The 14114-nt window shown below is 27.6% G+C and overlaps 1 protein-coding gene across 8 annotated transcripts in view; it reads left to right on the top strand.

Annotated features, from left to right (window-relative positions):
- LOC127291039 (protein hu-li tai shao) overlaps positions 1 to 13851 on the top strand; it is a 29981-nt gene extending 16130 nt beyond the window's left edge. For 4 of the 8 annotated variants that reach the window (XM_051319928.1, XM_051319931.1, XM_051319933.1 and 1 more), the window contains 13 exons: positions 23 to 209; positions 274 to 656; positions 741 to 1187; positions 1264 to 1400; positions 1475 to 1592; positions 3088 to 3111; positions 3772 to 3885; positions 3983 to 4075; positions 4159 to 4354; positions 4532 to 4669; positions 4757 to 4828; positions 5677 to 5751; positions 6368 to 11099. In XM_051319928.1, coding sequence (XP_051175885.1) covers positions 23 to 209; positions 274 to 656; positions 741 to 1187; positions 1264 to 1400; positions 1475 to 1592; positions 3088 to 3111; positions 3772 to 3885; positions 3983 to 4075; positions 4159 to 4354; positions 4532 to 4669; positions 4757 to 4828; positions 5677 to 5751; positions 6368 to 11058 — 6675 coding nt within the window. In that variant the 3' untranslated portion in view covers positions 11059 to 11099. Of the gene's footprint in view, positions 1 to 22; positions 210 to 273; positions 657 to 740; positions 1188 to 1263; positions 1401 to 1474; positions 1593 to 3087; positions 3112 to 3771; positions 3886 to 3982; positions 4076 to 4158; positions 4355 to 4531; positions 4670 to 4756; positions 4829 to 5676; positions 5752 to 6367; positions 11101 to 12333; positions 12402 to 13022; positions 13194 to 13677 lie in introns of those variants that run through there. The other 4 variants (XM_051319937.1, XM_051319936.1, XM_051319934.1 and 1 more) reach the window with 4 other exon arrangements.
- The last annotated feature ends 263 nt before the right edge of the window (positions 13852 to 14114 follow it).

Genomic DNA, 14114 nt, shown 5'->3' with positions numbered 1-14114 from the left:
TAATTTACTATTTTATTTATAGGATATGAGAGAAATGGAAAGGAGAAAGAGAGTTGAAATGATGATGAATTCGAGACTCTTCCGAGAAGAATTGGAACGCATTATTGAAACACAAATGAAAGATGGTTCAGGACCTTCTGGACTTTTACAACAAATATCAGAAATGATGGGCCCTCAAGGTGCTCGGTTCAATGCTAATGTATTTAAAAGTAAGTATCGAAATACTAATTTTATTTATTTTAGAAAAGAATATTGATTAAAAAAATGTTTCAGATTCAAATTGTGTCGTGCCTATCAACGATATTCGTGGTGTTGAGAGTATGGGTTATGCGAAAGGTGAAAAATTGTTGCGATGTAAACTCGCATCAGTTTTTAGATTACTAGATTTGTACGGTTGGACTCAAGGAGTTGGTGGACGAATAACCGCTCGCTTAAATCAGGACCAAGAACACTTTTTGGTTAATCCATATGGTTTACTCTATCACGAAGTCACTGCTTCCAGTTTAGTTAAAGTGGACATGCAGGGAACGGTTGTTGAGCAAGGAACGACGAACTTTGGTGTTCATATCGCAGGATTCCAATTACACACGACAATACACGCTGCGAGACCAGATATCAAATGTATCGTTCACATCTCCACTCCGTCCGTTACAGCTGTACGTACTTGAATTTCTTGAAAACAATTCTTAATATACCTATAATATAAATAATGCAATCTCAATAATTGTGTTCAATTTCAGATATCGTCAATGAAATGTGGTCTTCTTCCTCTTGGCCAAGAGAGTATAGTAATAGGTGAAGTTAGTAATCATCAGTATATTGGCGGTACCTTTGAACCAGAGGAAAGGGAAAAAATAACAAGGAATTTAGGTCCAATCAATAAAGTAATGCTTCTAACAAATCGAGGTGCTTTATGTTGTGGCGAGACAGTTGAGGAGGCATTTTTTAATGTTTACAATACTGTGTTGGCTTGTGAAACACAATTGAAATTATTGCCAGCTGGTCTCGATAACATGAACCTAATTTCTGAGGAATCAAAAAAAGCAATTTTTGAAGCTTCCAGAAAACCACCTGTTCCTCAACAGGCATCAATTGCAGAACCATCGCCATTGGCGGAGAAACTTGAAAAACGATGGAGAATCGGTGGCACTGAATTTGAGGCACTTATGAGAATGCTCGACAATGCCGTAAGTTGATTATAGAAAAGAAGAAAAATATTTTATTCAAATATACTAAAATTTAAATTTTATTTTTATTTTACAGGGATTCCGCACAGGTTACATTTACAGAAATCCACTCGTTAAGAGCGAACCTCCAAGACCACGAAATGACGTCGAGGTACCTCCAGCTGTCTCTTCTCTTGGCTATCTCTTGGAAGAGGAAGAACTCTACAAACAGGGGTGAGTAAAATTTTAATTGGAAACTGTTTTAAAATATCAAATGGAAAAAATAATTTTTTTCTGTCTTTTTCCAGACTGTGGAAAGGTGGACGCAAAGGAACTGACAGAACTCGTTGGCTCAATTCACCAAACGTTTATCAGAAGGTTGAAATTTTGGAAACAGGAACTCCAGATCCGAAAAAAATCACTAAGGTAGAGGTTATTACTTTTGAAAATAAAGAATAGATGACTCTCTCACTCTCATAATTAGAGAGTAGTAAAACACTAAAGTGTGTGCAATTGATAAACTTTTTAGGCATTCCTGACATATATACACGTCGTTTGTAAATGCTTTTCTTTAATTATTATCGAGTGAAATTTTTCAATAATCACCTCGAAACAATTAGACAATAGGACAGAAATTTTTCTATTTCTATATAAACTATTTGATAGCTTCCCGAAAATTTTTAGACAACTTTACAGTAGATTATTTACAATTTCAAATTAAAATAGAAAACTTCTTTTCTATCTTTTAAATATTGATTTTAAATATTCTTTTTTTTAATAATGTTATTAATTTTCTTTTATTAGAAAATTGTTTTTAACTTCTTTCTATTTTTCGATTATTTTGCCTTTATTCGTTTTTTTAAAGGCAAAATGAAAAAAACATTTATTATATTAATAACAAATTAACTGTCCAAGAAATATTCAAGACTCGAAATTCTTTTAAGAAAATATTTGATCTTATACAAATTTTGATAGAATAACTAAAGTTCTTGAAGTACATACATAGGTATATAAAATTAAATGTTTTAAAAAGTTACTCATAATCTATTAAAATGTCTACGTGTTTTTGCTAATGATATTATTGCGAAGAGTGATATGCTTTTAGTGAACGCAAGTATGTTGATATACGAAGTAATAAATGTTGATATATATTTAAAAAAAAGTAAATGTTGCACAAAAGAGTAACTCATTTAAATATGTATATTTACAAATTGTTACCGAAAGATGTTGCATTAAAATAGATTGACTTTTTGCTTAGAGACTTTATTGATAAAAATTAAAGTCTAATGACTATAATTGATGTTCAAACTTTAAACTGCCTTTATTCTATAAGCATAAAATTAAGGCATATAGTTAATGTTACTGCTTTAACATAATATATTCAAAGTCAAGTCCCATGTTATACCAAATTTAATTTGCACATCTGACATATTTATTTCAATCTGATTTTTATTAACGTAGTAATGTAATTAATTAATTAGTCTTTTAAAACATTCCAAAGGCATTCCTTTTCTATATATATATATATATATTCAATAGAGTAGATTTTACAAAAACAAGAAAATATACGTCTTAATCAATTTGTTTTAAATCAAAATTTAAGGAAAATTTTAAAACTGCTTTCATATTTTGGTAGCATAAAGAAAAAAATTTCTTTTTAAATAGAAATTTGTTTGTAAAAGTTAACTGCTTTTGACGATAAAATTTTCATGAACATTTCTTTTTGTAGCTTATTAATATCTGAATAAAGGTATATCCACTAATTTTAACGAAAAACCAATTATTCTATAATAAATCGTTTTTTGAACCAGAGTGTGCAGTTGTGAATGAGATTAGAAAAAAGTTTATTTAATGCGAACAAAAAGGTCGTTTTTAGAAAAGTAGTCAAAATTCAATATTTGTTTTTTGACTTTTTTTGTAGTGGGTGGATCAAAACGCTGAGGAGGTAATTGGAATCCACGTTTACTTTGGATTGATACAATGGACTAAGTCATATTTATTTTTTATTATTAATTCTATTCTTTTCATGCATTATTTTCTTTTTCTCTTCTCGAGATAGAAATCTTTTTTCTTTTCTGTAAACACACTAAATGAAAATTATTAATCCAAGCTTTCATTTTCATCTAGAATTCATTGGGATTATGGGTTCTTTAGTTTTATGATAGCACATTATTATTATACTAATTAAATTACTTCCTAATCTAATATGATTTTCATCAAACATTTAGCCTAGGACAAAATTATCATAACAATTTATTAATTAGATGATTCGAATTTCAAGATGTAAACTCTGTATGAATGTGTGCCTGTTGGTCATCCTTTTTTATTATTTAAAAAAAATTTCGGTGGCCTTTTGGTATACATCCACTGCATTAAACAAAACCAGATTAATTTAACTCATTGCATCTCGAATTTTTGAAAAAAAATTCGAGAATGCTTGAGGTTATTGAAATTTAATTAAAAGTTTATATTTTTTAATGATGAAATATACAGGCACACAAAGCATGCGAGAGTCACATTTCACTGCAATCTTTAATTATGCTGTACTAATTATTAATTCCACGTTAGAAAAAAAATTTGTCTTATACTCTGGTTTTGTGTGCAGTGGGTGACAGACGGATCACCAACGCATAGCAGTACTCCAGTCAAGATTGAGAGTGCCCTTCAGTTTGTGCCCAAGAATACCAATCCAAAGGAATTCAAGCAGCTTCAACAACAGGTAAGTGAAATTTTCTTTATTGTTTTATTTTTTTTTTTATGAAAAAAATATATTTTATGTGACTCCTTTTTTTTCTATTGATTCATATTTATAATAGATAAAAGATTATCGAAGGGCAGATAAAATATCAGCTGGACCACAGTCTCACATTTTGGAAGGTGTTACATGGGAGGAAGCTAAAAAAATGCAGGTAGAGTTATTTTCAAGTGATAATTGAATATAAATAGAGATTTTAAAGAAAGAATTTTTAATTTTTTAACCGCAAACTTTCAGGATGCTACTATCAGTGGAACTGGAGAACAAGTCGTTTTGGTAGGTGCAGCCAGCAAAGGCATTATCCAAAGAGGATTCCAACATAATGCAATGGTTTACAAGACACCTTATGCCAAAAATCCATTTGACGCAGTTACGGATCAAGAACTTGATCAATATAAAAAAGATGTTGAACGAAAACAAAAAGGTGATCCTTGTAAGTAATAATAATTCTAAAAGAAAGCAATTTCAATTTTTAGAAATTTTCATTTTTTCTAAAATTGTAATTATTTTTCTATTTTTAGAATTATTATTATTTTTCTTTATAAGAATGTCAATTTTTTTTAATTTTACGACATTTAATTATAAATTATAATTAATTGACGATATTTAGATGATGAATCGCAATCAGAATCGGAAGCCTTATCATCATTTAACATTAGTCGAGCAACGCACGAATCCAGTACTGCCAAAAGTCCAATCCAATCGCCAGTCTCAGTTACTTCCGAAACAGAAGAAGAAAGCAGAGATGGTAAGAAAAAAATTGGCGTATAATAAATTACATATTAAAATAATAAACATTATTTGTGGAAAATTAAAAATATTATTTTACTTGCAGAACCCAGAGTATTACGGATAGCGACAAAACAAGTGCCTGTGCCAAGTCAACCGGAAGTCGTCTTAAGTGATGGTAAGTTTATCAATTTATTTAGAAAAAAAAGTTAATCTTTCACCAATGCATGCTAACCAGAGGAATAAGTATCCACATATTTTGAGTCGTGACATTTTTTTAATTATATATTTTCACGTCAATAATAGTAATAATAAATAAATTTTTTTTTTAAATGTTCTAAAAGTAATTTGTAACGTTTTTAGAAAGGTAAACTTAGTTGAGAATAAAAAAAAATTTGTGTTGTAACTTTATAGTAAATGAAATTCATATCTTTAAATTAAGGGAAAAAATTGCATTTTGATAAGGAATGATTGTTTTATTTAAAGTCGAATTGTAGATATATACATATTATCTTCTTTCAATATTTCAAACTCTAAATATAGACTGTAGATCCTGTAACAATTTCGTATTTGAGTGTATGTAGTTTGTAACAATAATTGAGCTTGAATTGTTTGCAAAGTAGATTTATTCTGTAAAATCAAAGGTTGTGGAAACTCCTCTTATATACATATATGCGGTAAGGTAAAATTAAAGCACGATGCATGCAAATAGACATTGAAATCCAATTCGCTACACTGACAAGATTTTTATTTTATTTTCATTTGAATAATGTAAATTGAAAGCAAATTTTATGTCAATTCATAAACATTTGAAAGAATATACTATTTATAAAATTTAGTACAAAAAATTTCAATTAATTTCGTTATTTTTTTTTTTCTTTTACTAGAACTTTTATTATTAGAAATTGTTTTTAGTTATCTATACTTTTAAAGTGTAATTTCAATATTTAGTTTGATTTCATTATGAGTGCATTTTTTATTTATAAACTTGAGAATTGCATGTGTTATCTTGTTCTGAATGTGCAGTGGATGCTACTACTGAATTCCTTAATGAGATGCGGCGTTCGACGATTGAATCACGAAACAATGTCAACAAACGAGGTTAGTTTTTAAATTCACGATAAAATTTGACAAAAAAAAAAGAAAAAAATGTGGGTATAATTGCACAAAAAAAAACTGGTAAACGCTATTTTATGAATGTTTCTATTTTTAAATCGTATATTCATATTATTTTAATCAATTATTCACGCAACGCTTTAAAAAGCACTCATTACAATTTTATATTTTATTTATCAACTTCTTGCACTATAATTTACCATATATACATCAGAATATTAAAAAATAATTAATACATATATTTATTTTTAAAAAAGAGTGATTTCAAAATAATTAACATTTTTCATCAGCGTTATTCTCTTTTACTTTTTTCTTAATTCAAAATATTTAATTTTCAATAATCAGAACATAGTAGCTATTAAATTATTTCATTTTTTTTTAATTGACAATTTAACAGTGTAGTGATGAGAATTATTCTCTGGTTTGGAAAAAGGTACAAGGGACATAGCACGCAATTAACAAAAAAATTATTAATGCTACTAAAAGAAAAACTTTTTTTTCGTTTATGCCGAAAAAAGTATCTATTTCAGTATCGTATAAAATTAGCTAAAAAGTAATATTGTATATATGGTTTGAGGTTTGTTGGACAATGTGGTTACAGATAACGAACCGTCGAGTACCTGCAGCAGTGAAATTGAAGGTTTATCTTACTCAAGCTGGCAATCCTCGGAATCCGTCGACAATCCACGTTTAGAAGTTACGAAAACTACAAGAGTCGCGGAAATCATGAAACCCATTCTGATGAAAATTGACTCGTCAGCTTTATCTTTTAAATTAGAAAATAATAACGTTGTAAACGTTAAAAAATCGCGTCCTTTTCATAATTCGAGACAAAATAATATTTTAAAACGTGAATTTTTCGAAAATTATGAAAAGCGGTTAAAGAAAAATAATTTATTTGTTAATAATTCGGGCGCGACAATTTTTAAGACTGATGATAATGATAATAAATTATCAAAAAATAATAACGGCAGTGTAGATAAAAATGGAACTGAAAATATTGATAATAGAAATAATACGAAAAAATATTTAACCAAAAAAGTTAATCCAAAGATTATTAAAGATTATAAGGATTCACGAGATGAAAATAGTATATTTATTGATGTTACGACTAAAATGGAATATTCTTTAAAGAATAATGAAGAACAGTTGGAAAATGATGGTACAAAATTAAAGGAAATAGGAAATATTTCAAAGACACTTGGAAATAAATTTAAAAAACGATGCGTCAGAAAATTGAATATTCCATCGAAAATTGTCAATACTTTAGTTGATAATAATTTAAAAAATAGCGTTATTAAAACACATTTTCATCCTTTGATTCGTTGCAGTGATGTAATTAGCTCTACAGATAGTGATTCTATTAGTATTACAAAATCGGATGTCAAGAATGAAGAAATAATCACAGTCAATTGTAATATTGATCATTGTCAAGAGATCAATTTTACTCAACATCTTAATATTGATTTAGAAGAAGACATTGAAAGTGATTTGGATAGTGATCCTCTTTCACCTGAAACACTTAGTGAACCATTACAAGCACCATGCTTAGTTCAAAAAGTTTTGGATTCAAATTTTCAAATTAAACTGAGCAGTAATTTTTCAAATGAAATAGATTCAAAGCAAGAAAACATCAAATTTAATGGAACCGAACAAATATTTGTTAATGAAGATCATTCGAATCAGGGACAAAATGTTAACGAAACCAAAAATGCAAGAAATAAATCCCTCGATGATAATTTCACATCGAACGAGAATGAGACTGATTTTTCAAATAAAAACATAAAAGGAGAAATTGAAGACATGAAAGAAAAAGAATTTTTTGTTAATGTGGAAATTTCTCCAGATGTTCAAATTATTGATGAAAATTTCGATAGTAACGAAATAGAAAGTGAGATTAAAGAAAAAAAATCTATTGAAATTTCTGAGGATGTAAAAGAATCAATTAATTGTGAAAATAATGAAATTACTCCTATAGAAGAATGTGAAACAAACGAACAAACAATGACAAATGAATTTAACAATGAAGAATATAAATCTGATCATGATTCATCAGTAATTGATGAAAAGGAAAGTACATCAGATAATAATTTAAATGAAAGTTTCCATTCAAAAATATCTATAAAAGAAAGTTCTTTTGAGATAAATAGAAATAAACAGGATGAATTGCAAATTTCATCAAATGATAATAAGGATATTGTGATAGAAGAACTGTTTTTATATTTCAATGAAATATTAGCTACCGAATATGAATCTTTTAAAAATGAAGCAATTTCATCTTGTGAAGACGAAGAACTCAAAAGAAAAAACAGTTCAAAAGAAAGTGAATCTTCATTTAATGTCAACAATACTTTCGAAAATAAAAATATCATTTCAACTGAAGAGGATAATCTAGATCATGAAATTTCAACTCCTCAAGAAGAAAATATAAAATTAAATATTCTGAGGAATTTAAATTTAGATGATTTAAAAGAAATTAAGAAAAAAGAAGAAATCGATGATAATAAATTAAAAAGAGATGAAATTTCAAAGTCCAAAATCACTTCACAGGATCAGCTTGATATAAAATATGAAGATTTTGTCAAAGAAATATCTTCATCATCATCAGAAGGAGAGAATAATTCTTTTGATGACAAAGAAGAGGAGAGTTTTTATTTAAAAGAATTATTTTCCCTACACGAGATTAAAATTCAAACAGAAGAAGATCCATTTGATGAAATTTTTAATGTTGACTATGAAAATATAGAAGATATCGAAGGATTTCCCACACAAAAATTAGAAACCCCAACAAATGTGGAAAATATTGAAGCTATTATAGACGAAATATTTTCATTGAAACATTCAGATTTAGAAGTTGATAAATTATTATCAAAAGTTTACAAGAAAATTGTCGATGAAGATGAAGAAAAAATTGAGAATTCCATTAATAAAATTTCTCCAAAAAGTGAATCATCTTCAAAGTGTTATGAGAGAAGAGACAGCATCACTGACATGATTAACAATATTAACATTAATATTTCATCAACAATAACAACATTTGAAAATCTTCCCGAAACTGATAATTCTCTGAAATATAATTTAGATCCAACTAATATGAGTTTGATTTACAGTCTCACACCATCGGCAGAAATATCATCAAAAAAAGGTCCATCTAGTAAAAATACTTCAATTGAAATGATGGGACTTAGTCTTGGAAGTTTTGAAGATTTTGATCAAATGAATGCGAGTAGAAATTCAAAATACGATTTATTTGATTGGCTTGATCTTGCATGTGTGAAAAAACAAAGAGATGAAATATTAAATACAGAAAAACAACTTTCTCTAATACAATCATGTCCAAATATCAATATTTTAGATTCAAATGATGAGACTTTATCTGACATTGAAAATAATTCCACTCAAGGTTCTGATATTTTAGAACTTCCAAGTTCCACTTATCATGAAATTAAGAAAAATGAAGATGAATCATTCCGTCATGAATTAAATTCAACAGTCAATGAAATAATCAACGATTTGGAAAAAACGGAAATTTACACAAGTGCAACAAATTTTGTCGATGACATAATTTACGATATAACGTGTTTAAATATGTATATCGATATAAAAAATTTGAAACAAGAAGCAACACTTTTGATGCAAAATAGAATTTACTCATTTCTTATTGTTAAAGATATTATCGAAAGATTGATCTCAACTTTACCAAGTAACGAACAAGAAGAAATAAATTCACAAATTGAAAATGATTTACAATCTGAAACTTTAAAGAATTTAATCGGAGAAAAAGAAGAGGAGAATATGAATAATTTTATTGTTATTCAAGAGATTGTACATCACATTATTGATAAATTTGATTATGATAATCCTACAGTGTGTATTCCAAAGGAACTTAAAGAAACAGTGAATATTGAACTGAAAAAATGCCCTAATAATAATAATAATAATAATAATGAAGTTGGATTAGAGGGACTTTTGAAAAATATGAAAGATGACGATATTTTACCTTGTGATTGTCATGATTGTTTGCCAACAGAGAATAAAGAATCATCCGAAACACAAAAGGATAAAGAATGTATAAAACAGCTTTTGCATCTTATGAGCGGCAGTAAAGATTTAAAAGTACAAGAAAATGATTTAAATTGTCAAGAAATGTCAAGTCCTTTGAAGGAGAATTTTCCGGAAAGTGACGATGAAGACGATGTTTTGAACTTGAGAAATAAATTAATTATAATGTTTGCATCTGACAATGATAAAAATACAAAATATCCAACTAGTACCGTAAATTCTTCACCCTCGGGGATTCAATCAGTCGAGTCGGAAAATTTCGCCGAACAGGAAGTAACTTCCGAATCGACAGATAACGATACAAAATCTGACAACAGTCGAGAGAAGGAAATTTTAAGACTCGATCCTTGTGCAACAAATACAGAATCTCAGGAAGTATTAAATGATCAAGAGGTCAATTTTCTCTGGAATATTAGAGAAAATAAAATAGAAGAGAATTGTAAAAATGAAAGATTTCAATTATTGGAAAAATCACCCTCATTCATTCATTTTGGTGACTTGGAGGATAAAGAAGAAAGAACTGTTTGTACTTGTTGCTTGGAAGTGAGTATTGGTGAGGAGATGAATTCAAAACTTCCTCCAATTGAAGAATTAAATGAATCGACAGAATTTGTTAATTGTGAAGAGAAAACTTTTGATTTAATTTCTCCTCGTAGTGTGGAATATTTTACTTGTGATGCAAGTGAATCGTGGAAAAGTTTCGACAAACAAATAGACACAACCAGAGAAATGATGGATAAATTAGAAGATGCCTTTGATGAAAATCAAAATGCAACATACTCTATTTCAGATGTTAGCGATAATGATAAAAATTCAGAATTTGAATATCATGCCGATGTCTCTTCAAATGTGGAAGCACGAAAAATTGAAGAATCAATGGGAGAAAATATAAAGGACTACTATAATAATACAACTTTAAATTTTGCTGATGTTTCAGCGAGTACAGTGCTTTCAGATGGAGATCAAGAACCAGCACAAAAAAATCCACCTGATTACATGACATATTCATATGACACTAAAGAATTCATGAAACTTGAAAAACATCTTGAAGAACATGACAGTACAATTTGTTGTAATTTTAAAAAAAGTGAATTTTCATTATTAACTGATGATGAACCAAAATATGAAGAGACCAGTTTATATAGAGTAATTACACAAATGAATCTTGCTGACACTGATAGCTTTTCATCATTTAGTATAAATAACGATTCTCGTGATATATTAGAATGATTATAAAAATAATATTTAAAAACTTTTAAGCATGTAAATGCTTTTTAAACTTTATCGAAGAAAAAAGAAACTTGGTTTATATATATATATATATATATGCGAAAAAAAACTTTCTAAATATTTATAGATTTTAAATCTATTTCGAAGTTTATTAATTTTAAAAACTCGTTTTTACATATTATACATATAATTATATTTAGAAAATCTTTAAATATACATATAATATATCTTTATATACATTTTTCTATCTAAGTAAATACTAAACTAGTATTTTTAATAATTACTACATTCTAAATGTTATATATTTGAGACAAGAAAATCGATTTATTATCGTAAATCTAAAAAAAAGTACGATTAACTTTTCGTCGTGATAACCGCTTAAATTACAAAAATTAGAGTTAAGATTTTGATTCAAAGGCATTTTTAAAAATGTAATGGTACATTTGTGAATTTGAAGTTTAAGAAATCGCTTATTTTGTTTTATTTAAGGAATACTTTTTTTGTTTCTGCACAATTACCATTATATTTTTAGCGCTATGTATATAGCACGTGTGATTAATCCTTTGGCTTTTCATATCATTTATATTTATTTATAATTATATTCATATCACACTTTCATGAGAAATAAAGAATCTTTTGCAAAAAAACGAAATTAAATATATAAAGATAGTTGTGGAAGGAAGAAGTTGTTCATAAGTACTTGATTTCTATTTTGTTCTCTACAATTTCTAAGGTGCACTTTGGTTTTATGGATAATATTTTGGTATTTGGTATTGTATATTTTTTTTGTAATAATTTACATAGTCCTTATGATCACCATCTTTCTTGTACTTATCGATTAATAAAGTTCATTAATAACACTCATTTTTTTTATTAAAATAGAAAATAATTGGAATGAGCTTTTCGTAATTTTTGTTTTCAAAAAAAATAAAAATATAAATTTGTCAAAAGTTTGTAGCTCCTTTCAATTATAAAGTATCTTGGCAGTATTATTTTTTGTTAACAAGATTCATGCTCTGATTGCCTTTCTCATATAGCATTTAAATCACAAGAATTTTGCTATTTTACACATCTATCAAGCTTAATATATTAATGAGGTAAGATAATTCCCTTTCTTCTCTTTCTCCAAAGTATATAAATAGTTTTTCTTTGTTGGTGTTGGGTTTAAGGAAAATTTTCAAAAATTTGTTAAGAAATATTTATTTAGAAATGAATATTCTTTGCAAATAATGATTTTTTGAATAAAATTTTAATTTTTTTGATTTTATGTTACAGGAGAAAACACCGTGAATGGAGATCACTCTGATGCGCATCACAGCACATTTTCGCACAGTAGCAAAGAGGTTCGTTAATTTTAATTATAAATCAATCTTTGAATATATTATATATGTATGTTCATTTTATTGTTATTATTTACAAAGAAAATTTACTAGAAATTTACCATTCACATATATAATGTGTACGAAGATTTTATAAAAAAATTTTATCTATAGTTTTCTGAAACTTATTATACAGATAATTTCATATTTTTAAAAATAAATTTGCATTTTATACAAGAAGAAAAAGTTTCAGAAAATTACTCTCTTTTTCAGTCTTTTTATTCAGTGTAATTACACAAAAATTCATATTGCACATTTCATAATTCAGAAAGTAATTTTAAAAAATTTTGAATTGTATTTTAATAATTTTTCATATCTAGAAAAAGATTAATTTTGTGAGTTTTTGAAACCAAAAATTTAAAAAAGTCTAACTTCGTTTCATTATTTAGTAATTAATATTTATATCCATCATTTCATTTTAAAAAAATAGATTTTTTTTAACTAGAGAGACATAAAATAGAATAAATAATTAATAGTGCTGTAAGCAAGCTATTCGCTACTGCTTGCATGTGATTGAGACTGAAATTTAGGGTTATTTTGAAAGAATTACACAAAAAACACACACTGCATGTGCATGAGAAAAAGTTTAAGGTTGGGACCTTCCATGTTAAGGGTTCCATGTCGCAGGATGTCAGCGTCAGTGAAGAATCTCCCAAGAAAGAAAAGAAGAAGAAGAAGGGACTGAGGACGCCGTCTTTTCTTAAAAAGAAAAAGGAAAAGAAGAAGCCTGTTGAGGCGTAGGTAGTTCTATACTCGGTATGTATAATTTTCTTATTTGTTCAATAAATCATGGAAAAACTAAAATCAAGATTTATTTTCAAAAATATATCATTTCTTCTTTTTATTTATTTATTTTTACTGCTCGCTTGTAAAGGCATGGGAAGTATTTGAGAATTTTATTCACGACTTTAAAAAAAAAAAAATAAAATTTTCTTACCTTTCTGAATTTTTAACGGATTCTGTAAAGATAAAGTTATTTACCAATAGTTTTATGACTGAAGCTGAATGGCATTAATAGGATAGGATATAGTGTTGAGCTCGCTAGTTTTATTATACCTAGAGGAAGAAACGGTTTAGTTTACAATGAGTCATTAATATTGTTTTCTCATCGTAAATTTTTAATTTGATTTCCGTTTTATAATAATATATATTTCAGAATTAAATAATTCACTATGATTATTATTTTGGTAATACTTTTTTTAAAATTTCTCGTCTTTTAATTATTGCGATTTGATTTCAGACACTGCCACAAAGAAAAGCTTACCATAAGTAAACGTTGACACATCCAATCCGGAATCGAAATGCGAGTTCATGAATGAGAAACTTTATAGACGTGATAAAGCAATTATATAGAGGACAAGTTAAATATTGCTTTCGAGTACATCTCTATCGATCGAAGCAAAAAAAAAAAGAACCGAGCAAAACAATCATATAGCATCTTTCCAGGACTCAAGACTGCCATCGCATTACGTCTACAATAAGAAAAAATTTTATTGTATTGTTAACGTTTTTACGTTTTTAATTTGTTAAGAGTCGCGCTCTTTTTATTATTATTATATTGTATTTAAAAATCTTAAGAAAAAAAGAAAACTCACCCTCGTAATTATAATACGATGTGTAATAATGTCGTAAAATGTGCTTTTAACACTCTCTCTTTCGGGTAAATTGCACGAAACG

The sequence above is a fragment of the Leptopilina boulardi genome, unplaced genomic scaffold (assembly GCF_019393585.1).
Source record: "Leptopilina boulardi isolate dan_hultmark-lab unplaced genomic scaffold, ZJU_Lbou_2.1 LbouV2_123, whole genome shotgun sequence".
Lineage (NCBI taxonomy): Eukaryota > Metazoa > Arthropoda > Insecta > Hymenoptera > Figitidae > Leptopilina > Leptopilina boulardi.
The sequence above is the reverse complement of the archived record's forward strand: the minus strand, read 5'-3'. Positions and strand labels throughout refer to the sequence as shown.